This window comes from Schistocerca gregaria, chromosome 1 (genome assembly GCF_023897955.1).
Source record: "Schistocerca gregaria isolate iqSchGreg1 chromosome 1, iqSchGreg1.2, whole genome shotgun sequence".
Classification (NCBI taxonomy): Eukaryota; Metazoa; Arthropoda; class Insecta; order Orthoptera; family Acrididae; genus Schistocerca; species Schistocerca gregaria.
Genome location: NC_064920.1, coordinates 1,097,612,530 through 1,097,639,054, shown reverse-complemented (window position 1 = coordinate 1,097,639,054; position 26,525 = coordinate 1,097,612,530). Strand labels below are relative to the sequence as shown.

At 38.3% G+C, this 26,525-nt stretch overlaps 2 protein-coding genes across 2 annotated transcripts in view; one reads left to right on the top strand and one right to left on the bottom strand.

The window, feature by feature from the left end:
• Window positions 1–2,265, bottom strand: part of LOC126282244 (probable cytosolic Fe-S cluster assembly factor CPIJ010948) — a 60,109-nt gene extending 57,844 nt beyond the window's left edge. Inside the window, exons 1-3 of the mRNA XM_049981835.1 lie at window positions 2,112–2,265; window positions 1,922–2,017; window positions 1,089–1,247 (exon numbers count right to left, since the gene is read on the bottom strand). Coding sequence (XP_049837792.1) covers window positions 1,089–1,247; window positions 1,922–2,017; window positions 2,112–2,177 — 321 coding nt within the window. The 5' untranslated portion in view covers window positions 2,178–2,265. The remainder of the gene's footprint in view (window positions 1–1,088; window positions 1,248–1,921; window positions 2,018–2,111) is intronic.
• Window positions 2,266–2,523: 258 nt separating this feature from the next.
• On the top strand, window positions 2,524–26,048 carry LOC126282248 (EEF1A lysine methyltransferase 1). Its single transcript, XM_049981848.1, has 4 exons — window positions 2,524–2,673; window positions 12,673–12,817; window positions 18,158–18,367; window positions 25,874–26,048. Exons 1-4 carry the CDS (start codon window positions 2,524–2,526, stop codon window positions 26,023–26,025), a joined length of 657 nt encoding a protein of 218 aa, XP_049837805.1. The 3' UTR covers window positions 26,026–26,048.
• The last annotated feature ends 477 nt before the right edge of the window (window positions 26,049–26,525 follow it).

The window sequence follows — 26,525 nt, the reverse complement described above, 5'->3', positions numbered from 1 at the left end:
CCAGCTAATTAGTATCCTGGTAAAAGAAGCCCCAGAATTGTCAAATTATTTAAGTGGTGCTCCGATATACCAATAATTTCAGAGTTCACTAACTTTATCTTTAACACCTCTTATATTTTGATGAATATGCTAATTCCTTCTCTATTTGGAAACATGAAGCCTTTAATTAGAGGGACTTCCTTCAAGCAGTTATACCTATCAGCTGACTTCAATCTAAAAAAGGTGCAGCTCTAACACTAACTACTAAAGGAATTTTTGCATGACTGATCCCACCACTCCCCACTACACTGTCACTCCCCTTCCCACACCTGTTGAGTTGCAGGCCATGCCTAGTGAAACCCTATCTATTGATAGACTCAACTGGCACCACTGCAATGTGACCCATGACTTCTGCCATCAGTGCCTTCTCCAGCCACATGTTAACGCACCTAACAGCTGCATTAAGATGATGCCGATCATGATGCTGAAACAGTTGCATGAAATGCACATTAGTGCCATCAGTTTGAGTAGCTATCTTTACACAGGTCACCACCTACATCTTTCTCTCCGTCCTGATCAAGACTATTTCCTGCCCCATCCACTATCACTACCTGACCCTCCTCCGTAAAATCCCTACATAACTCCCATATGCTGTCAGCCACCTGAGCCAACCCTCCACTAAGCTTCTCGATGCTGGTGCCCTTTTCCCCAACACTTCCTGCAATTTATGGCCCACACCTTTACTGTGTGAACTACCTAGCAGCAGAACCTTCTTCGTCAAACTTCATGAGCGAACAAATATACTGTGAGGCAGTAGTCAAACTGCCTAATAAATAATACCACACCATAATAACGAAAACACTTATACAATATCCCCTCTTTATCAGCAACAAGTGTCATAATTATCCACAAAATGTACATCTTCAAGTCTTTTTTGTATTAGATGTTTTAAGTTTCTAAACTGTCATGAGATAACCAGCCTATTCACGAGGAATATGTCTTGCACTATAAAGACAACTTATTTTTTTTCAATGCAATTCTTTTTTGCATAAACACAATAGTATCACATATAATATATCTACTATTAAATTCTGTGTATACCACCATACCGCTGCCACTTGCTCCCTCTTCTCAGTGAATATGCGTTCCAGCTCTTCATGGCTCTGTTGAGATATTAGAACACTCTCTGCCGACGTAATACATCCACTGCATGCTAAGCAGTCTGCCAGGGTGATTTCCACTTTTTGCAGTCGTTGTTCTGCTCCACCCTGAAACATCAGGCTTAATTCACCAATGATTTCAAAATTATATTGGTTTTGATAACCCTGAAACAGATACTGTACGTCAATATTGTTGCTAAATATCATTCTGCCACATCAGACGATCTCTAATAGGCCTATACTAAATCCATCCAAAAAAAAGCTAACTGAACTATTGTTGGATATAGTTAATTGTGGATTCAGCGGAGTATTTTCAGAAAAATTAAAAACAGGATAGTAGAGCCAATATATTAGGATTACACAAATAACTGCAGTCCAATATCTTTAATATCTGCCTTCTTGAAGACATCGTATTCTGATTCCTGCACTAAAATGGTTCCCAAACAGTGAAAATGACAAAAACAGCTATTTATAGCTAAATGTCATTATTACTATCTCAAGCTGCTGATAACATTACTCAGTCTTTTTATAACTAATAACAAAGTCAGTCAGAGATGGAACAAAAGATGCAGTAATGACATTTGTAAATGTCCGAAAAAAAATTTGGAAGCGCTTGAGATTTTTTTTAAGGAAATACTAGAAAATGACTTAATTATAAATGTTACATAATGTGGTATGTTTTACTTGCTGTCTACTAAACATTAATACATTAGAGTGGGCTGACTTATCCTGTGCTTTCTCTAGTGTGAAATGGGATAAAATGAAAACCTATCAATTCGTACCTGCTGGATCTGTGTATATGCTCCATCGTCTTGGATTTTAATTTTTGCGCCGGTACCAGTATTTGTCTTTTTAATCTCCACAGGCTTAATGCATTCCTGTAAAGAATAAGATAAATTTATGAAGAAACCACACGCAATCTGCCAACGTAAATTCAAGTTTTATTAATTTTTTATCATCGTGGCTGAAAACCTGGGACGGTGTGATATAGTCGTCTAGATTTGTTAATTGCAAAGCACCACTGAAACGTGATGTCATATTATATCACAGTAACAATTTCGTATTGGCACTAAAAACGTCCAAGCTGGGTACTTCAAGTTTTAATTGGCGAATACGACAATGCTCCTTAAACTTGCTGACAACTAGCCTCCTCCTGTAAACATTGCCAGAGATGTTTGCTTTTCGAAGTATCACAACATATCCGTCCAGAGATGAGTACTTTTGTTTTGATTTCGTACTTGTTTCGCCCGCTGTAACACGTGAAAAAATGTGGATAGGTGCAAACATTTCATGAAACTGTCAGTCAGTAACAGGGGGCGCGCATTAAAAACCATACACAAAGCACGAGTGGATGTTTCTTTCTTCGCGTAATAACTAAGTTACCATGTCAGATAGTGAAGACGAGCCGCAATTATCGGCACATGCATTAGCTGCACTGCAAGAATTCTACACGGAACAAGCTGTGAAGGAAGCAGAAGTACAAGATGTTCTGCGAACAAACAAAGTAGAAGAACTGAAACTCGATGAAAACTGGGTTAGTTTTCTTTAACACTTAACATTTATTTCAAGTTCCACACTTATTTTAAGTTCCACACTTATTTTTAAAAAGTCCTATCATGTTGTAGGCCACAGTTAACCTGTGATATATTTGAACCCTGCCTCGTAAGTGACAATTTTCCAACAACACTTGCCATGTGAAGACTCAGTTGTAATGCCTAGCCTTGATGGCACAGTAGGTTCAATCCCCAGATCTGTCCTGGCTCACCTGAAAATCTCGTTTTATACACACCTTTCTTCGTGTTTACATTTTTCTCCGTCTTGGTATTCATATTACACATATTTTCAGTATGTCTGTTTTTCAGTTGCTTGATCACTTTCATATACAAGGTGTCCCGGGATGATCATTTGATGCATTACAGTGTAAGAAACATAGGCTCCATCGACTGAGAACAATGTAGGGAGACTGGCGTGTGCATATGAGTGAGTGAGTGAGCGAGCGAACGAGCAAATGTGTGTGTGTTTTTGTGCATTTTTTTCCTATATGCTTGTAAAAGGAAGTGCATCTTGAAAGTTAGCCAAGCTCTGTATCTCTTGTTTGTGTGCGTGTCAACGATACTGCACTTCTGCCTTTCAGTGAAGTGTCTCCGTTATTCCTAAATAATTTGTATTTTAAATGTACTGTGTTTGCAGAGGGTGGGTGGTTGTATGTGAAGGTGTGCTATATTCATGGGATGTTTATGTTTGTAAGTGTTGTTAGTAATATTGGATTCTGTGTGTGCTGTTTGTAATAGTAATATTGGAAGAATTTGTGGTACTTTTAGCCAGTTGTTTTAGTGTTGGCAGTTATGGACAATAGATTCATTTTTGGATTTGGAATTATTAGTGTGATGTGTTGTTTATGTTTGGAGATTTAATTTTATGTTTTGTTTGTTATGGAAGTGACTATAAAGTTCACGAGTAGGTGCCTGTATGTCACAGTGGTAGACAGCATATTGAGGATGATTAAATTTCTAAAGTTGTTCAGTTTAATTGCAGAGTGTCTGAAGTGCTATGATAGTGAAGAAGGTATGAGAGTGGCCATAGCGGCTGTATCTCATACCTGGCACCAGTGTATGTGGAATTTCTATGTAACAACGTTGGGGTTTTATGCGGAGAGTTTCCTGGTTTGAAAAGTGTAGGCTTACCATTCGAGAGACTGTATTGACAGCACATAGATTTGTGTATCAGCTGACATTTGTTGGTAAATATGTTTTTATAGTTTTATTTTTTATTGTAGTGTATATGGTATTTGTGTTTATGTGTACAATTATATGTTTCTTGTAGGTCAAAATTGGTGTTATGCAGTTTTGTAGGAATTTTGTGATTGTGTTGTTGGTTGTTTGTAATTATGTTGTATTGTGAGTAATAAGTGTGGAGTTTTTTTTACTTCTGTTGGTGAGGTTAAGTTTTCGATGTTAGTTATATGACTGAGTTTTCGTTTTATGATACTGTGAACAGGTCGACCAAAGTTTATATCACCCTTGTTAATTTTTGCAATTATTTGCTGTGTGTGTCAGTCTCACTTTTGTCGCAGACAGGCATAGTAAAAGAGAGTGCTAAAAAATTAAGCTTTTGGATAAAATAATCATTCTGAAATAGAAAACAAACACACAATTGTAACTCACACAGCACATGGCCACTGTCTCTGGGCAGGGGGCCCAACTGCAACTGGAATTTGCATGAGTGAGTGTAAGGAGAAGGCATGAGGTGGGGAGGAGGGTTGGTTACTTGAGAGACAAGGCATGGGTGATCATGTTTCTGGACATGATGGGAGGTGATTTCAGTCTGTGAAGGCCTCAGTGAGACTCGTGACATATGTGGAGTGGGACTGCACATCAATACAAGTGGAATGACCTTGAGTGTCTTGGCTGTGTTGTAGGGACTTATTGGTGTGGGATGGATAACAGCTATTGAAGTGGAGATAGATTTGATGTGTATGGAGATAATGATGTAGCTTTCCTTAAGGTGGTGGTCAACATCAAGGAAAGTGATTATTTGGGTTGATGCGAACCGTGTTAAATGATTAGGGGATAAGGTTCTTTCAGATTGCTGGTATGGCATCCTCACCCTTGGTCAAGATCATGAAGATATCAACAATGAATCTAAACCGTGTTAGGGGTTTGGCATTTAGGGTGGTTACAAAGGATTCCTCTAGATTCCACATGAATAGATTGCCATGCAGATGCCCATTGTCATACCTTGGATTTGTTTGTATGTGATGCTTTCAAAGGAGTAGCATTTGTACCTTAGTGTATAGGTGGTCATGGTGACCAGCAAGGAGGCTGTATGCTTGGAGTCAGTTGGGTGTTGGAAAAGGTAGTATTCAGTAGCAGCAATTACATGAGCATTGGGGCTGTTAATATAGAGGGAGGTGGCATTGACAGTGATGAGCCAGGCATAATATGGTAAACGAACAGGAACTGTGGAAACTCGATGGAGAAAATGGTTGGTGTCTTTTAGGTAGGAGGGTAGCTTATGGGTAATAGGCTGAAGGTGTTGGTTCACAAGAACAAAGATTCTCTCTGAGGGGCACAGTAACCAACCACTATGGTTGACCTGGCGGATTGGGTTTATGGAGTTCAGGTAGTACGTAGGAGGTAGGAGTGCAGTGGGAGTGGGGGGAGAGAGAGAGAGAGAGACTGAGACTGAGACTGATTTAGAGGGGAGTTCACAAATGAGCACTCCTCTTGTGACTCAGTACCACCCAAGACTGGAGAAACTGAAGCACATTCTCTGCCCTGAAACGAGGAATATCTTCTCCACTATACTCTCAAACCTTCTCTGCAGTGGTATTCCAACCGACCTTCAAACCTACACAAAATCCTTATCCTTCATACTGCACCTCTGCTCCCAACCCCTTGCCTCATGGCTCATATCCCTGTGGTAGACCTAGATGCAACACTCGCATAATACATCCTCCCATTGCTACCTACTCCAGTCCTGTCACAGGCATCTGCTACCCCATCAAAAGCAGGGCTACCTGTGAAAGCAGCCACGTGCTCTACAAATTAAGCTGCAACCATTGTGACACTTCGTGTATGAGTATGACGACTAACAAGTCGTCTGTCCGGCATGAATGGCCAGTGCCAAACTGTGACCAAGAGAGAGCTGGACCACCCATTTGCTGAATGTGCTGTCCAACATGGTAGGCTTCACTCCAGTGACTGCTTCAAAGCCTTTGCCTTCTGGACCCTTCCTACCAATACCAACTTCGCTGAATTCCACAAGGGGGAACTTCGCTTACAACATGTCCTTCATCCCCCTAAACTCTAAGGCCTTCCAGTGGCACAGCTTTCACTCGTACCTGTCCTCCACATATCTTATCGCCTTTGCTGTTTCCACTCCAGCACTACAGATGCCTTTTATCCCACAAGTGCTCCTACTAGTCTTTTCCCCTTTTCCGATGCAGTTGAAATCTGCATTCAGGCTCCAGTGCCTGGAACCAGTGGACATGTGTATGTGAGTTGTGCTTGTATGAGTGTGTGCTTGTGTTTTTTCTGTTTAGGAAGAACATTTTTCATGTCCGAAAGCTGAAATCTTACTCCATCTTTTTCATGGTGCCTATTTGTGGCACAGCGTCTTCTGTACGTGGTGAGTAGCAATCCATTGTTTTCATATTATTGTTATTTCATCCTCGACTTTAGATTGTTTGATTTTTGATTTGCTTTTTGGCATTTTGTAATGCAATCTGTTTTAGTATTTTTGTAGTAGTGTTGGTCTACAAGTTGAGCTACATAGCTCAGTCAATGTTCTTGATACCTGTTAGAGCAGGGATATACTGACACAATCCTAATTTTCTTGCTAGACACTGTCAAATCTATCCACATCAGTCATGGATAGTCAGGCAGCAGTTAGAGTTGACGGTAAATTGAGTTCATGGTTCAGAGTAGTTTCAGCGGTAAGACAAGGCTGCAACCTGTCTCCACTGTTGTTCATATTATTTATGGATCATATGTTGAAAACAATAGACTGGCTGTGTGAGATCAAGATATGTGAACACAAAATAAGCAGTCTTGCATATGCGGATGACTTAGTTGTGATGGCAGATTCGATTGAAAGTTTGCAAAGTAATATTTCAGAGCTAGATCAGAAATGTAAGGGCTGTGGTAAGAAGATTAGCATCTCCAAAACGAAAGTAATGTCAGTGGGAAAGAAATATAAACGGATTGAGTGCCAAATAGGAGGAACAAAGTTAGAACAGGTGGACGGTTTCAAGTACTTAGGATGCATATTCTCACAGGATGGCAACATAGTGAAGAACTGGAAGCGAGGTGTAGCAAAGCTAATGCAGTGAGTGCTCAGCTACGATCTACTCTCTTCTACAAGAAGGAAGTCAGTGCCAAGACTAAGTTTTCTGTGCACCGTTGAATCCTTCGACCAACCTTGTTGTATGGGAGCGAAAGCTGGGTGATTCAGGTTACCTTATCAACAAGGTTGAGGTTACGGATATGAAAGTAGCTAGGATGATAGCAGGTACTAGCAGATGGGAATAATGGCAAGAGGGTGTCCACAATGAGGAAATCAAAGAAAAACTGGGAATGAACTCTATAGATGTAGCAATCAGGATGAACAGGCTTAGATGGTGGGGTCATGTTACACGCGTGGAAGAAGCAAGGTTACCCAAGAGACTCATGGGTTCAGCAGTAGAGGGTAGGAGTAGTCGGGGCAGACCAAGGAGAAGGTACCTGTATTTGGTTAAGAATGATTTTGAAGTAATAGGTTTAACATCAGAAGAGGCACCAATGTTAGCACTGAATAGGGGATCATGGAGGAATTTTATCTACATCTACATCCATACTCCGCAAGCCACCTGACGGTGTGTGGCAGAGGGTACCCTGAGTACCTCTATCGGTTCTCCCTTCTATTCCAGTCTCGTATTGTACGTGGAAAGAAGGATTGTCGGTATGCTTCTGTGTGGGCTCTAATCTCTCTGATTTTATCCTCATGGTCTCTTCACGAGATATACGTAGGAGGGAGCAATATACTACTTGACTCTTCGGTGAAGGTATGTTCTCGAAACTTTAAGAAAAGCCCGTACGGAGCTACTGGGCGTCTCTCCTGCAGAGTCTTCCACTGGAGTTGCTGACCTGCTATTTTGTAGCTAAATGATAAGGGACCTATCTTTCTATGTATTCACATCATATTACACTTGTCTACATTGAGATTCAATTGCATTCCGTGCACCATGCGTCAATTCGGTGCAGATCCTCCTGCATTTCAGTACAATATTCCATTGTTGCAACCTCTCGATACACCACAACATCATCTGCAAAAAGCCTCAGTGAACTTCCGATGTCATCCATCAGGTCATTTATGTATATTGTGAATAGCAATGGTCCTATGACACTCCCCTGCGGCACAGCTGAAATCACTCTTACTTCGGAAGACTTCTCTCCATTGAGAATGACTTGCTGCCTTCTGTTATCTAGGAACTCCTCAATCCAATCACACAATTGATGTGATAGTCCGTATGCTCTTACTTTGTTCATTAAACGACTGTGGGGAACTGTGTCAAACGCCTTGCGGAAGTCAAGAAACACGGCATCTACCTGTGAACCCGTGTCTAAGGCCCTCTGAGTCTCGTGGAGGCTATACTCCAGACTGAACACTGAAAGTCATAATCAGTCTTAAATGATGATGATGATAGAGCAGGGATGCACAGACTGTGGCCACATGTGGCTGGCTCCACCATTGATCAGATGGTGGCCTGTACCTAATTGCTCACTCTTGCAACTTTTTTTTCCTGAGTCAAAGTCAGTTGTGAAATTAATGATGTGTCATGTTTCAAATTAAACTGTGTAGATAATATTTCTGTAAAATTATAGTGTTGTAGTTCTTTTTGTAAATAAAATGAATATTTGCGGAACAAATGATGTGATGTCATTATTTACAAAGTATTTTCTTTCATTTTCTTGCACCCCTTAACTAGCCACAGCAATGGATTTGCAGTCTGCAATACTGGCAAGTCAGTACACCCCTGAATTACAGTTCATGTGCTTTTATACCCACTTTTTGCTGATTTGAAACTACTGTCTTGTCTTGTTTTTCATTGTTGCATTTTCTTTACTTTATTATTAATGTCATTTTGTGGATCTTTCCCACAGTAGTCTTGTTAGCTTCAGTGTTTATTATTAAGAATTTGTGTGATTTGCCACCTTCAAACAATGTTTTTGTTGCATCTTGGGGTTTTGAGTGATATCATTGGTCAAGGGTGACAGGTAGTATCAAAACCCTGGTTATCCATTAATGCAGTATATAGATTAAGTTTCTATGGGTTGCTTGTCTTTTGTTATGTATACCTTGACTCATTCCACACCCAGGGAGGTTCTCCTCCTTGATGAGATTTACATAACACTAATTAATTAATGTATATCATTAGTATTGGCTGACCCGGATGTGGAGAGGTGCCTGACATTGCTTGTAAACAACACAGTAAGCTGCTTTAAGCATGTGACAGTATACAAAATTACACTTAAAAAACTCATTCATGCAGGAGGATTATAAGACATATCGTTGCTTGACCGTCACACAGACTCCTGTATAGAGGCATCCCTGGTGTTGAGCAGCAACTGAAAGAGTTGAAAAAAGTAAGTCATCAGGTCCAGCTGGGATCCCATTTCAGTTTTCCACAGAGAAACCCTTCAGCATTGGAAACTTATTTAGCTTGCATCTATCGTTTCTGTCACACCCAGTGTAAAGTTTCAAGTAACTGGAACAAAAGTGCAAGTGACTCCAGTTTCAAAAGGATAGAAGAATAGAGCCACAAAATACAAGGACTATTCAGATAGTAGGGAACGTTTCCACCTGGCACCGCTAGGCGTGCGCCGATCGCATATATTTTGGTATGTGCGTGCTTGGCAGCTCAGTCGGCATCCGTCCATAACAGTGGGAATGTCTCTGTCCGATATTTGAATTTGAAGTGTGTGCTGCAATCCAAAATCCCACCAGTTGTGAGGTGCGGTCTGTGATATGGTTTTTGTCGGCAAAAAAACCTAAAACCTATAGAAATTTATCATGAACTGTGTGAAGTGTACGAAAACAACATAATGAGTGAATGTTCCATCCGGAAATGGAGCATTTGGTTTAAAAATGGCCGAACCAACGTTCATGATGAAGAGCGGATGCAGAGTGGATGCTCGAGCATTGTGACTGACAATCTTGTCACTTAAGTTGATGTAACGATTCGTGAAAACTGTCACTTCACAATAACGGTGCTTTAACTTTCTTTTCCACAAGTTTCATGGACTTTGTTGTTTGAAATTGTCACTCAAAAGCTAGGCTACCACAAATTTTGTGCTTGATGGATGCCCAAAATGCTTACAGAGCCCCATAAAGAACATCAAATGGGGCAATGCTGACATTTCTGGAGGCCTACCACAAACATTACTGGATCAAATCATAACCAGTGATGAGACTTGGGTGAAACGTGTCAATTGCGAGACAAAATTACAGCCTATGGAGTGGGGGCACACAAGATCCCCCCAAAAACCAAGAAAATGTCTGCAAACCTTGTCAGCAAGGAAGTTGATGGCGACAGTGTTTTGGGATAGGCAAGGTTGATTTTCTCAAACAGTAGTACGTCAGTCACAAATGTATTTCATGAACTTAGTTTTTTAATTTTTAAAGCCAAAACATTACCTACTTTCTGAATAGCCGTCGTATATAGACTAATATCATTAACATCAGTTTGCTGAGTGTAGTCTTAAGTTTGAATGTAATAAGTGTCCTTGAGATAGAAAAGCTTCTGTCCCCAAATTAGCACAGATTTAGAAAGCATCACTTTTGACAAAAGTCAGCTTGCACTGTTTTCACATGATATTCTGCAAACCATGGACAACAGACAGATAACATATTCCTAGATTTCCAGAAAGCAGTTGACACAGTGCCCCACTGCAGACTGTTAACAAAAGCTGGGGCATTTTGAATGGGTCCTCAGGTGAGTGAGTGGCATGGAGATTTCTTAAGAAAGTTACATTGTCCCAGATGGTGAGTGTTCGTAAGAGACAAGAATGTCATCAGCAGTGCCCCACAGAAGTGTGATAGGACTCCTCATTCTTTACAAACGTAAATGACCTGATGGATAGGTTGAGCAACAATCTGTGACTGTTTGCTGATGACGCTTTAGTGTGCAGGAAAGTCTCACCACTGAGTGACTGAAGGAAGATACAGAATGACTTGGGGAGAATTCCTGTTTAGTGTGGTGAAAGGCAGCTTGCTCTAAATTTAGAAATATGTAAGTTAATGCAGATGAAGAAGAAAAATAATCCTGTAAAGTTTGAATACAATATTAATGTTGTGCTCCTTGACACAGTCATGTCAATCAAATATCTAGGTATAACGTTGCAGAGTGATATGAAATAGAATGAGCACATAAGAGTGGTAGTAGGGAAGGCGAATAGTCGACTTCGGTTTATTGGGGGAAATCTAGGAAATTGTAGCTCATCGAAAAAGGAGACCTTGTTAATATAATAGTGCAGCCATTCTTGAGTACTGCTTAAGTGTTTAGGATCCAAACCATTTCAGATTAAAGGAAAACATTGAAGCAAGTCAGGGGCATGCTGCTGGATTTGTGACTGGTAGGTTCGATAAAACATGCAAGTATTACAGAGATGGTCTGAGAAGTTAATGTTCTGTTTGTGAAAGACTACTGAGAACCAGCATTTGTGGCTGACTGCATTATGATTCTACTGCCAACAACGTTCATTTTACGTAGGGACCATGAAGACAAGGTAAGGAAAACTAGGGTTCATATAGAGACGTATAGACAATCATTTTTCTCTCGCTCCATTTGTGAATGGAATAGGGAAGAGAATGACTTGTTGCGGTAGAAGGTACCCTCTGGCATGCACAGTGTGGAGGCTTGCAGAGTATGTTTGTGGTAGTTGTAGGTGAAAATATCTGGGGCAACTCTGTGACAGGACAAGAGAGTGCAGAATTTTACAATCTCATTACAGATAAGGAGAGTTAAAAGGAGAATTAAATAAGAAAAGAAACTTAAATAAAAACTATTAAATAACATAAAAATAAAAAGTTGCATTATCAGAAGCGAGATGACAAAAACAAGATGACCAAAATAATTAAAATCAGGATGTATGTTTTATTAGAGAGGAACAGGGTGGGTGGATGTGGTATAAAAAAAAAAAAGAAAATCAGTAGTAATATTACATGCAAGATGTATCTTTGAAGTAATTACCTTCTTAAAATATATAAAAGCAACAACAACTTTATTTTTACATTTTTTGTTTATGAGTTTATTAACTTTGGTTTAATAATTTTAGCAAATGACCCATAGGTACCATTAAGTGTAATAGCTTTTCAGTACTCAGAAATATGTTTTTTGTGAAAAATCATGTCTTTGACAGGTTTAACGCCTTCCTCCATGTCTTCAAACTTTGAATTATCTGATCGTTCAAGAGGTCTCCTGTTCCTTCCTTACTTTTGGCCAGAATGACTACATCTATGTAACTTACCATTGGTATCAACTTACCTTGCTCTTTCCTCCTCCTTACACCATTCTTTCTCTTACTCTCTCCCTCCTTCCCCCTCCCCCCTCCCTCCTTTTTCTTTTGCATGATAGTTAACAACAATGGTGACAAGTTATGATTCTGACTCACATCCTTCTTCATATAGACTTTTATTTCTTGATCAGCCTCACATATTGCTTTCACTGAGCTGCTGTAGATTACTTATTCTTCACTTTATTTTTACCTTGTGTTTGAGGATTAATGACATTTTATTCCACCTTACATTGTTGACCATTTTCTCTAGGTCGACAAATAACAGTCGTAACTGCTTTTCGTCAACATTTTCCTTTTCAAACTTTTTGACAAAGCACTGTTCTTTTGCTGAGCTTCAGAGAATGTATGAATTGTCGACTAATGTCTTGCATTAACTGCTAGCGAAATCTTTAGATAGTGTAAATGTTGGAATATTAAAGTTGTAGTTTACTCTTACTGAATGATCTTTCTTGATTGTTATTCTTCTCCTCTTTCAGCAATTAAGTCAGTTCTGGTATGATGATGAAACCACTAGAATCTTGGCAGAAGCAGCAGTGAAGGCAGCTGGTGAGAGTGGAAAAATTGCTTTGATTTCCTGTCCAACACTATTTCCCATGATCAAGAAGACCCATAAATCAGTTGGTAAGACATTTGTGAAAGCAGATAGTGTGAAGTCTGAAATTAGCAATAACAACAACTTAGTAGTTGATCAGTTTGGAGCTGACACTAATAGAGCTGTTGAAATAGAGGTAAGATAAGAGAAAGGATTAATTTTAGGAAGGTTCCCGTAGTAGTGCAGAAAGAAAAACACTTACTCAGGACCTTGTGGTACATGGAGTACCTTAATTATTAAGAATATGCAGCTGTTAGGAGGTTTTTGTTACCTGTTTTTGTGTGTGACAAGTGTTCAGGGGACCGCTGCTTGTCTTCAAGGTGGGGTGGTTGGAGCAATGTGGTGTGCAACAGAATAAGTCCACACATTGTAACAATAAGGCTTGACATCAGCCGCAAAACAGAAGAAGACCTCTGCAATGTCATTCTAATATGAAAACTTGAGGTGGATATTCATATAATGTTCTCTATCTTGTAAAGTATTGAATGGACAAAGATTTTATATCTTACTGAACAATATATGAAATTTTTTACACAAAAAGTTTTTTGTATATTACTTGAATAAAGTTCAGTTTAGGTTGAAGCATCTCACATTCAGTATAATGAAGACTGCATCACACACACACACACACACACACACACACACACACACACACACACACACACACATTTTAAAGGGGAATTATACATAACATGGTGCAGTAAAGATACTCAGTTTTTAAACAGTTCTTTACAAGCAGCCCAACTTCAAATTCTGATTATTATTGTTATTATTATGACCCTTTTCTACAGTTTAAAAATTCTGTCCTTGTTTTATGCCTTCAATTCCCAGAAAAGAATCCTATAGCTAAGAAAAGAAAAGAGTAATATATCACAACAAGACTTTGGGTCTTACAAACTGGTGATTCAGCTCTAAGAGTGAAACATGCTGATGACATTATTTTCCCTTGTTATGATGAAATGCATACTATTTGTTTCTTTTATGTGCATTGTTAATTTATTATGTAGGCTACTGCCCACTTGCAAAAAATTCTTGAGGGTTTCATTTCCTTTCTGTAACAGGAGTTCTCATGTTTTATCAGTGGCTGTGTCACTGGTGTCATTAGCAAAGAGAATTTTTTCTCTGTGTCTTGTACTGTCTGGAAAGCCATTATTGGATCCTGTACACTACTATAAGGAACATGTGTGTTTATGTGTTTCTTTGTTTTACTAAAAATTTATCATAAGCAGACATGTGAACATTTAGCAACCTGTTTTCCAAGTTGTTAGCTATTCCTCTGACATCTAGTGCTTTTAGCTTATTAGTAGTATTTTATGTTTAGCAGTGTCAAAAACTGTGGACAAGTCCAAGAGTGCATCTGTAACACAGTCATCCTTGTCAAGAGATTCTAGTACCACTTCTACAAACTCTGTAAAGTCTGATATTCTAAGTTTCCCACTTAGGAAACCAAACGCGCTTTGCTAAAAATTTTGTCTTTCGTCACATAACAGATTAGTCTGTTATGACTGATTTAACTATTTTTGAGAACACTGACAATAGTGAAACTGTTCTGCAGTTTTCTGTACTTTCTACATTACCTTCCTTTAGTAACACCACAACTCATGTGTGCTTTAGATACTCTGGAAAAATATGAGGTGTGATCAAAAAGTATTGCGAAATTTTTTTTTTCTTAAACAATATGTATTCATCATCAACAACTTAGTCCCCTTCAGGTACAATACACTTGTGCAGTCACTTTTTCCGTTCTTGAAAGCATGTCTATAACTCACATTTCATTATGATGTTCAGCTCCTTTCACAATTCTGTTTTTATTGTATCAGTGATAGCCAAACGATGTTCTTTCATGGTTTTCTTCAGCCTCAGGAATAGAAAGAAGTTGCTGGGGGCCATGTTCGGTGAATGTGGTGGCTGAGGCACCACAACAATTTTGTTTTTAGGCAATGTAACACACAAGCCTTGAGATGTGAATGGGAGCATTATCGCGATGTAATTACCATGAGTGGTTTTGCCCCATTTCTGGTTGTTTTCTCCAAATTGCTTGATCCAAACAGTGCGTAACATCCAGATAGCATTCCTTTTTTACCATAAGACAGAAACTCATGATGTATTATCCCATTATAATTGAAGAAAACAGTGAGAAGTACCTTTTGACGTGATGAAACTTGTCAAATGCTCCTTGGGATGAATGAGGTGTACACAACATTGTTAATGGTCAAAATTCAACAATTTCAGAACTAACTTTGCTGCTACACATTTCATGCCCAAAACATCTGAAAAATAGCTTGGCATGAGCTAAGGAATATACCAACATCATCAGCAACCTCTCCAACAGCGATTTGATGATTTTCCAAAACCATTGTCCTTACTTCTTCCACATTGTCATAAGTAATTGATGTGCTGGGGGTCCATTTGCTGTAGTCAACATCTTCTTGACCCGCTTTGAAACGTTCAAACACTTGTAAACTCTTGTCTTACTCTTAGTAGATTCACCAACAGCCACAGTCAACATTTCAATTGCAGTGATGCACTTCATTCCGTTTTTCAAGCAAAATTTGATTCAGATTCTTTAATCCATCTTTTTCGAATGTAAAAATTCACTTAGCACTCGAAAACATCTATAACCTTTTTGACTGTCAGAAATAAACTAAATATTCAAAATTCCTCTTACTTTTTGATCACACCTCATACCTGAACTAAAGGTTTCATTTATTGTGTTTGATAACGGTGTTTGTATGCTGTCTATACATGTCTCCAGAACAGAGACTTGACCATGCTCCATGCCTACTGTCTCTTTATTTTTTACTTTATGAAGTATCTTTAAGACTTCATGCTCTTCTGTAGGCAACATCATCATTGTGCTTGCAGTGTAATTCATTGTTAGTGCTACATATATTTTAGGAACATACATACAAAATTTTCCAACTTTAGAGGGTTTTCTGCTACTCAGCCCTCATCTTTGATTCGTTTGTTCTTATACGTTTCTGCCTTTCCCAGTTTCATGTATTATGACATCCCGTACTACTTTGCTTTTATTATATGCATTACATGTTATTTTTGTCATTGGATGATTTTTTTTCTGCATCAAGTGCCCTCCTGTAAATCTTTTTTACCTATGATAGTCATCCAAGATCTGAGGATTAGTGCAGTGCTTTTGTAAACAACTGAGAAATTATATGTGTAGGAGGACTTTATAATACCCCATAGTTATCCATTAGTTTCCATATCTGCTATTGAAATGGTTACTTTTGAAAATGTTTCCTCTGAATTAATTTAAACTATATGGGGAATTTAGCATAGTACATTGTTTTCCTCTCCTGCGCCAACCTTCTCATCTCAGAGTAGCTATTGTACCTACATCCCCAATTATTTACTGGATGTGCTCCTATCTCAGTCTTCCTCTATAGTCTTTACCCTCTATAGTTCCCTGTAGTACCATGGAAGTTATTCCCTGATGTCTTAACAGATGTCCTGTTATCCTGTCCCTTCTTCATGTCAGTGTTTCCCATATATTCATTTTCTTGCCGATTCTGCAGAGAACCCCTCTTTCCTTACCTTATCAGTCTCATGTGTTACTGTGCTGCCTAGTTAGCAGAATATAATGAATATAATTCATATACTTTGTGTTCACCAATCCTGATGTTAAGTGTCTCACTGTTCTCATTTCTGCTATTTCTCATTACTTTCATCTTCCTTCAGTATAGTCTCAGTCCATATTCTGTACTCATTAGACTGCTCATTTCATTCAGCACATCTTGCAATTCTTCTTCACTTTCACTGAAGATAGCAATGTCATCAGCAAATATTATCATTGATATCCTTTCATCTTGAATTTCTTTTATTTCCATTATTGCATCTTCGATGTACAGATTGAACAGTAGGTACAAAAACTATATCCCTCTCTTATACCCTTTTATTCTGATCACTTTGTTCTTGGTCATCCAGCCTTATTGTTCTCCATTGGTTCTTATACATTTTGTGTATTACCTGTCTTCCTCTATAGCTTATCATATTTTTCTTTTCTTAGAACTTCAAACATCTTGCACCATTTGACATTGTTGACTGCCTTTTCCAGGTCAATAAATCCAATGAACGTGTCTTAATTTTTCTTCAGTCTTGTTTCCATTATCAAATGCAACATCAGAACTGCATCTCTGGTGGCTTTGCCTTTCCTAATGTGAATCTGATCATCATCTAACAGGTCCTCAATTTTCTTTTCTACACTTTGTATATTATTCTTTTCAGATACTTGGATGCATGAGCAGTTAAGCTGATTGGGCAATAATTCCCACACTTTACAGCTCATGCTATCTTCAGAATTGTGTGAATAATGTTTTTCCAAATGTTTGATGAAGTATTGCCGGTCTCATACATTCCAACATTAATAGTCTTTTTGTTGCCACTTCCCCAATTATTTTAGAAATTCCCATTAAATATTATCCATCCCTTTTGCCTTATCTGATCTTAAGTCATCCAAAGCTTTCTAAAAATTCTGCTTCTAATACTAGATCTCCTATCTCTTTCCTGCTGACTCCTCTTTCTTCTTCAATCATGTAATCAGACAGGTCCGCCCCATCATAGAGGCATTCAGTGTACTCTTTCCTTCTACCCATTCCCTCACCTACATCTAACAGTGGAATTCTCATATGTTACCACCCTTATTTTCCATACACACTTCACGGATGCCCCAGAAGAAGTATGTATTTTACATTATGAGAAGATAGTTCTGTAGGCATGCAAATTTGTTGGTTTACCAAGCCCATCTTTATCTTTATAATCTGACAGTGATGATAAACCACAATATTTTACAAATGCTTTACAATTTTAAGTAGATGGTCTAAGACTGATGCTGAATTTTTTTTTTTTATTTTATTTTTTTTTTTACCCTAGTAGCATATTTACTATTTACGACAAGCCTAAAGAGTGCAAAATGTTCAGGAAATCATTATTAGTTTCACACTAACAGCTTTGTTAATATTGACGTTTCCAGTATTAATATGTTAGTTTTGGTGGTTGAGAGCCTTTCCAGGACTTCAGTTAATGTGTAGAAGAAAGTCTCTCCACATTGCCACCAGGTGAGTGGTACATGCACAAAAGATTAACTTCTAATGGATGTCTAGCTTTGTTAGTTCTACAGACGCCATTTCAAATTTTTGCCTTATTTTTCTCAAATATTTGCTCTAGTCTTTCGTTTTGTTATGGTTGTACAAAAACCAGTTAGTTTTTGCATACTGTCTGTTAGCATTCTTGTCAGTGCTGCACCAAATAGCCTTAGTTTGGTGACTTTTTTCTATTTTGCTTATAATTAAAAGTATTTATGCCTTCCTACTAACCTACTTTGTCAGTTCAAGTGTGTGTTCTTCTTTTTGCAGTGAAACTGTTTGAGTATGATCAACGATTTGCATTATATGGGGATGACTATATTTTTTATGATTACAAGTCTCCATTACAAATTCCAGAATCATTTCAGCATTATTTTGATGTCATTGTTGCTGATCCACCTTTCTTGTCAGATGAATGCTTATCTAAAACTTGTGAGACAGTTAAGTTTTTGACAAGGAATAAAATAATTCTTTGCACTGGTATGTATCATCAGTGATTTGTCTTTTGTTGTTTAAGTTCAGTTATAGAACCATGTAACTTATTATCCATTTTCTTATGCATACAGAACTATTATGCAGGTTTTAACTGCTTCACGCTGTACAACTGCTATTAAAAGTGAATGCAACCACATTAGAAAGAACCACATTGAATAAGGATTCAATGTTACACTTATCCAATCAGCACACAGATGGCTGATGAGTTGGGAGAAAGGTTGCTGTTCCAGTAAATGTGAACAGCTGATAGACTTAATGCGGCTGGGGCGATGATAACAAAGTATGAGGGAAAAAACTGTTTCTTAAATAAATTTGCAAATAAGTAGCTTTGTCTGAAAGTTACTTTAAAAAGCTCAGTATTACTGGGCTCCACTGTTAGGTGTTGCCAGATTTTTGTTACTATTAGAGGATATAGCAGACAAAAAAAAAAAAGCTAAACAAGCATGCAAATCAGAATGCTTAAGAGTTATTATATGAAGAATAAGGAGAAAACCTATGTAATGGAGAAATATTCAGTGATGAGTGTTTTTGTGTTGCACCATTTGAAAACAAAACTATAAAAGATAACATGATTGGAGAGTGGTGTTTGGAACCTAACAGAAATCATGTTTGCGAAGTAATATGTTACTAGCGATATATTAACAAAGGAAACTCCAAGTAGGAAAATCACCAATGTAGGAAAATTATCTAGAACAGTTAGTTAGGAACCCCACTCAAGATCGAAATATGTTGGACCTAATGGCAACAAATATACCTGACCTCTTTGAGGATGTCCACATTGAAACTGGTATCAATGATCAAGACACGGTAGTGGCTACAGTGATTACCAAAGGACAACCAGAACAAGCAGAAAAAAATATATATGTTCAGTAAACTGGATAATGAACTTGAAACTTCCAACACAGGGCAGGGGCATGTAGAGAAATTCTGGTTCAAATTTAAAAGAATAGTTGACCATGCACTGGATAGATATGAACCCAGTAAAATAGTTCATAATGGGAGGGAACCTCCATCATATACCACAGCATAACTGTGTATAATACCTTGTGAGGATATGAAATGGAACAATCAGATAGGTTCAATCATGGATAAAGCAGGTTTACCTGTATTTGTAGAATACTAGGGGAAGTGCAATCAGTCTACAAAGAAGATTGCTTACAAATAACTCGTGCGACCATTTATAGAATATTGCCAGAGTGTGTGGGACATGTGCCAGAACATATGCAAAGAAGGGCACCCATGTATGGTCACAGTTTTGTTTAATACATAGGAGAGTGTCACAGAGATACTGAAGGAACTGAAATGGAAGTCTCTTGAAGATAGACATAAACTATCCCGAGAAAGTTTATTAACAGATATTCAAGAACCAGCTTTAAATGATTCTCCTAGAAACATGCTATGACCGCCTATGTATTGCTCACACAGGGATTGTGAGAATAAGGTTAGAATAATTACAGCACACACAGAGGTATTCAATCATTCTCCCTGCACTCTTTACATGAATCGGGAAGAAACCCTAATAACTGGTACAATAGGATGTACCCCTCCACCATGCAAATCATGGTGGTTTGCAGAGTATAGATGTAAGTGTAGGAAAAGATAGGTTGTTATTTATGATAAAGAAGGCATGTTAAGTTATAGACAGGCATAATTAAAAGACACTTACATAAAGCTTTCAGCCACAGCCTACATAAAGCTTTCAGACGCAACTTTCAACATTAAAAAGAGGAACACACATCATTCACACACACACAAACAAGCACATCTCATGCACACATCACCACAAACACCAGGAGCTTGGGCTGCCCAGCATTCTGGCTCAAGCTGCTGGAGTTGGTGGTCATGTGTGCATGAGTTGTGCTTGCTTGTGTGTATGACTGGTGAGCATTTATCTTTTGCTGATGAATGCTATGGCCAAACGCTTTGTGTAAGTGTCTTTTAATTGTGTCTGTATGCAACTTAATGTGTCTTCTTTACAGTAAGTAGCAATCTATCTTTTCCTAACACTGTTAATGATATATTGAATTTACCAAGAGCGGGAAGGGTGCAAGTAAGTGGATGTGTATAGAGTAAGAGAACCAGATGTATTAAATATGCAATGCAAGAAAGACAAGCACTGGAATAAAAGTGAATTTTTATCTGTTTGTGTCTGTAAATTATTTAAATAGATTTTATCAGTACTGTGTTTGGATGGAATTTTATGGGCATTGCACACTGCTGCCATCTTGTCAGAGGTAGAGTACAACCAATGCCCCTCGACCTGCTAAATGTACAATTCTGCATCATATGCTGTACATTTCATTAGTTGTATGAACTGTCATTGGAGTTTGAGCACCTCTATAATGTTTTTACTCCGACCATCTAAACTTATTGCAAATAGTGCTGGTCTTCTGAGAACTTGACTCAGTTTCTTTAGTGAATATGCGCCCTAGATGATCATTGATAGACATTGTCTCATGAATGAACTCATTTCCCTGAGTTTTGACCAGCAGTTTTCAATTTCTCCAATCAGTTGCTGAAAGTTTCATTGAAACGGTTTACAGCTTTAGTATACACTGTGAATTCTTATTTGAACCTACCATTGTCCGCAGGAAACATTATGAGAGTGTAGATCTCCCTTGATATAAAGCACTTTTCGTTGTCTTTAGCCATACATGTTACAGCATGATCTTCCCATCACTAGTAGGGTTTTGTTTATTTTCTTTTTGCCTGTCTCTTTACCAAAACACTGCTAAGTGCATGGCAGAGGGTACTTCGGACGTAGACTTTCTTGGGATAGTTATAGAACCCAACATGTTGTCCTTGGCAGCAAGTGTTCATTAGAGACAAGGGTATCATCAGGAGTGCTCCAGAGAAGTGTGGTAGGACTGCCATTATTCTCTAGATACATAAATGGTTTGGCGTGCAGGGTGGGCAGCAATCTGTGGTTGTTTGCTGATGACGCTGTGGTGTATGGTAAGGTGCCAAATTTGAGTGACTGTAGGAGGATACAAAATCACCTAGACAAAATTTCTGTTTGGTTTGATGAATGGCAGCTAGCTGTAAATGTAGAAAATGTAAGTTAATGCAGGCGAGTAGGAAAAACAAATCTGTAATGTTTGGATACAGCATTAATAGTGTCCTGCTTGACACAGACACATTGTTTAAATAACTGTCTGTAATGTTCCAAAGCGAAATGAAATGGAATGAGCGTGTGAGGGTTGTTGTAGGGAAGGTGAATGGTCAATGTCAGTTTACTGGGAGAATTCTGGGAGGGTGGGGTTCATCTGTAAAGGAGACTGCACATAGGATGCTAGTGCAACCTATTCTTGATCACTGCTTGAGTGTTTGGGGCCCATACCTGATTGGATTGAAGGAAGACATCGAAGCAATTCAGAGGTGGGCTGCTAGATTTGTTACTGGTAAGTTCAAACAACACGCAAGTGTTATGGAGATGCTTCGGGAACTCAAATGGGGATCACTGGAGGGCAGATGACTATTGGGAAAATTCAGAGGACCAGAATTTGAGGCTGAGTGTAGAATTATTCTGTTTCCTCCAACATACATTGTGTGTGAGGACCACAAAGATAAGATACAGGAAATTAGGGCTTATATGGAGACATATAGACAGTTGTTTTTCTCTTGTTCTGTTTGCACATGGAATAGGAAAGGAAATTACTAGTAGTGGTACAGGGCACCCTCTGTCACACACTGTAAAGTTGATTGATGTAGGTGTAGATAGTTTGTGTCTATCTTCAAACATCTGCCAGTTCAGTTTTTTCAGCATTACCATGACACTCTCCTATGTGTCAAACAAACCTGTAACCATTTGTGGTGCCTTTTTTTTGTATATCCTCAAAATCTCCTTTTTGTCCTATTTCTTATAGGTCCCACACACTTGATAAATGATCTATGACAGGTTCCATAAGTGTTCCGTAACAGTCTGTTTTGTAGACTGATGGAATTTTCCCAGTATCCTATTTGTGAACTGAAGTGTGCTACCTACTTCACCCAAGGCTGAACCTTCGTTACCATTACATTCCACATGTGTACAAATTGTTACACTTAGGTATTTGTATGGGCTGTTGTTGTTCAATAATACAGTGTGCCACCTAGTTGAGCTCCACTGTTTGATATTCAAGCTTCGTCTTAACTAATGACAATGATGCAGATGTCTGAGCAGCCAGAGACTTCAGTCGTGTATGTGTGTGTTCTGTCTCTGATAAAGGCCTTGTTGGCTGAAAGCTCATTTTCCAACAGTCTTTTTTCTGTGCCTATCTGCGACTCAGCATCTGCACTATACAGTGAGTGGCAACTATCCTTTTCATAATATTGTTACTTTCCATCCTGGATTTTCCATTGTTGAATGACGCAGAGTGTGCAATTTTTATCTATTTCAAATACCTATGGGCTTTTGATATTATTTGACTGTCAGTGAACGTGGTGTACCCTACACAAAATGATTTTGTTTATTGAAACATAGGCAATATGACTTAACACTACTTTAAGTGAGTGTTGCCAAGGAAAGAGTTTAGGATGAACCAGGGCCTTTTTGGTGACTACAAACAGAAATGTAGCTCGGCATCTTATTACAGAAGTTGCAGGTAATATCTTCAGCACATCCACTACTGTCCATCATTGCAAGCAGTTGCAAAGATTAACAAATTGGGGTATAATTATTGTACTACACTCTTTAATGATCCAAAGGTTCAATATCATGCTAAATTCTCCTTACTACTTTCTGTTTTTTAAATTCAACCAGAACTTTCCATTACCACAGAAATAAATATTCTAGTCTGCAATTGACCATGTCTGGAACAGAAAGGAATAAAATATTAAAACCACTTTTTGAATAGGAATAACAGGACTGGTAATAGGAGCAACAAACACACAAATAAGAAAATGCCAAATAAATCTAGCTTCTGAAATTTTTTTCTTTGGAGAAAGTAAGAACAATAAAGAAGAAAAAGCAATGCCTTGTTGTAGATATTGGAGGGAGGTACAAAAATAAATAATACATAAAAATTATGCAAATCAAGCACTTTCAATCACTTGGGGGAGGGAGCCAACAAAACAGCATTAATAATCCTTATAGAAAAAATGTATTACATAAATAAAAGTCTTTAAATTTGTCAAATAGAAAAAGTAAAGAAGTTCAAATTCGTGGGAGAAATAATCCAGAAAACCTGCCAGGAAGTTTCAATCCAGAAATTAGTTTAGAAAAATCTGTTGTAGAGGGACGAATCCACAAGATGGAACAAGCTTATGATATTACAAAGAACATTTATAACAAAAAATGGTTATCTGAGAATGTAAAAATAAAACACTGACCACAGTGCCTGTGTGCCACTGAAGGTGTAACACTGAATTGCAAATTGGATGAACTAGAAACATTGCGGCAACAATTGTAAGGAAAATACTGGGTTTACTGAAAATTAAGAAGCAATGTCAAAATAAATCAGAATTTAATAAATATAACAGAAACAATAAGCAAGAGGAGAGCTGATATCCTTTGCTCATTTGTACAATATGGATAACAACAGATTACTGAATTGATCCTCAAATACGTATGGCAGAAGAGATCTAAAAGCTGAAGAGTTACAAAAAACTACATAACAGAACAAGAAACAGCAGGGGCAGTTTCACAATAAAAGTCTTACAGAAGATAGTATTCCAAGACAGGGAGGAATAGAAGATCCTAGCTCAGATGAGATGAAAGTAATAGTTCACAGTGGTAACATTAAGGCTGAACTAGCTTATAGCCAACTCTTCTAAAGCACTGAATAGATATGGGATATGCTGCAAGTCTGATAGTTTCTATCTAGACACTTTTTATAGCTTAAGTGCTTTGAAGACTGTAAACATAATCATTCACACAACCCAAGAAATACAGAAGCAATCATACAATTCAGGACAGAAGGTGCCTAAGGCCATAAGAGAGATGTTGAGGAAGATGAAGGTGGTCTTATTCTTTGGTACTATGTAGTCAGGGAGGGAGGTATTAGAATTGTTACAGAAGTCTGTGGGAGATGGTTAGCAGGTAACCAGTGTTTTAAGCCAAATTCAGGGCCTGTGATTTAAAGTCTCTGGCAAAGCATCTTGGTAGGGACAATCAGATAATTTGTAATTGGATGGGCTGGCAACAGTTTTTGCTACAAAACAGATCTTGTAGGCTTGAAACATGGACATGTTGCGATGTGCCTGCATATTAGACGCCTTCATGGTGCGTGGGAACATGTGTTTTGAGGAAAATATATGAAAAATAGTCTCTGTGGAATGGGTGCCAGTGGATAAACTTTATTGCTATTACAAACTGAATAATTTCCACAACAACCACAAATCCAGGAAAGCCAAAATTAGATATTTTTCAGCTTTCTTCACATGCCATATTTCAAAATGATTCTGGATATGATTTCCAGAGTTACAAAGCCTTATTACAAATTAACCAGTATGCCACACCTTCTTAACACTGCATTTGCTACTGCTTCCTAAAACAGTCCATTTGCCAAACATACCACAAGCTAAACTTGTTTCAGACAGATTGTTCTGTACTACAATGTGCCTGTATTAATTTGAGACTTAAAGTGTTATTTGACCATTGACTGTTAGGAACTTCATATTGTTCATGATGACTGCTGTCCTGTATGAATATGTTTTACAATCTTCATGATTCAGATTCTCTATGCAAGTTGTATTTTAACATAAAGAAGAGCTGAAAAACTTTCAGTTTGTTGGCTATACAATCCAGATTCTGTATTCCAACCATGCAAAATCACATTAAGCATTGAAGTAATCATCCACCAGCACAACAGGTTGAAGATACATGGTTGGTAAAACATCGTATCCTGCTGCATGAAGAAGTTCGTAACTGCTGGCTGTGCATTCTCATCTGACAGGAATCATTGACCATTCAAGACCAAATGTGTGATAATCGTATGGGAAGAGATCACGACTATAGGGCAAGTGCCTCCCACTTGAGTCTGCACAACTTCTGTGTTATAACATTGGCTTCCTCGATCGATCAACGTGGGATCGACATGGAACTTGGCACACCATTCAACAATGATTGTTTTCGGCAGACGTGCTGCCCCACACACATTCTCCTTTCTTCAGTGGACATCTACCAGTGTTTGTCGATCGGCAGCCCAGAAAAGAATAACCGCAGACTGTCCTGTGTGGATGCATTTGGTAATAACAGTGCCTTAGTTCACATTTCAGCATTTACTGTACACATGTCAGAAAGACACAAATACCACCACCCTAATCCCTTGCCTACTTATCAGTGCTTATATACCCACAAAGGTGTTGCGCTACATTGCATATAGGCCGCAGCAAGGCACTCAAACAGAAACTTTTTGATTGCTCCTCATAGTAGTTGTAGTAGTAGTAGTAGTAGTAGTAGTATTAGTAGTAGTAGTAGTATTAGCAGTAGTAGTAAAAAAATAACACTATGTATCAGTAACATTGTCATAGTAAGTTCATAAACCTGAAATCTTTGAAAAAATTTTTTAGGTGCAGTTATGGAAAATCTAGCTTCAAGACTATTGGATGTAAGGAAAAGCTACTTTCAACCAAAACATAAAAACAATCTGGCAAATGAATTTTCTTGTTTTACAAACTGTGAGGAATTGCTCGACAAAGACTCTCTCAAATCTTTTATTTAATGCTGTGCAATAAAAATATTTTTTCTTACTTTGTGGTTTTACATTTCCTTTGTTTCTCTCCTGCAAGCGTTCAGATTTACACTCATTTCAGTACAGTTTCTCGTCTCCCACATGAGATTGAGTGATGTGTAGGTAAGAACGTGGATGACTAAAACATTCTGCACAGCAAGGGGTTAGAGTACTTCTCAAAGTCACTAGTTTGCCCTCTGCATGCTGTCATTTCACCACTAGACAAGGACTGGGTATAACCAGATGTTTGTGTACAGCAATATCATTACTGGTTAAAGTTTCATCATTCCAATGAAAATGCTGTGCAATTAGTAAGCAGTGTAGCACTGCTTTTGTATACAGTGCAGTAGTTAGTTATCCTGACACCCATCTGATGGCTCTGGCATATATGCCTCCCTGCTATCGAGGGACAGCGTTGCCAAATAATCAGTGGCACTGACATGATCACTCTGGAGCTTCATGATTTAACTGTTGTTTCAGTTTACAAACCA

What these genes read in the sequence shown, in the direction of transcription:
- LOC126282248 (XM_049981848.1), top strand. Translation starts at nt 2,524, where the DNA reads ATGTCAGATAGTGAAGACGAGCCGCAATTATCGGCACATGCATTAGCT. An exon ending in TGAAACTCGATGAAAACTGG is followed by an intron (nt 2,674 to 12,672) that starts GTTAGTTTTCTT and finishes CTCCTCTTTCAG; the next exon opens with CAATTAAGTCAGTTCTGGTA. An exon ending in GAAGACCCATAAATCAGTTG is followed by an intron (nt 12,818 to 18,157) that starts GTAAGACATTTG and finishes TTCTTTTTGCAG; the next exon opens with TGAAACTGTTTGAGTATGAT.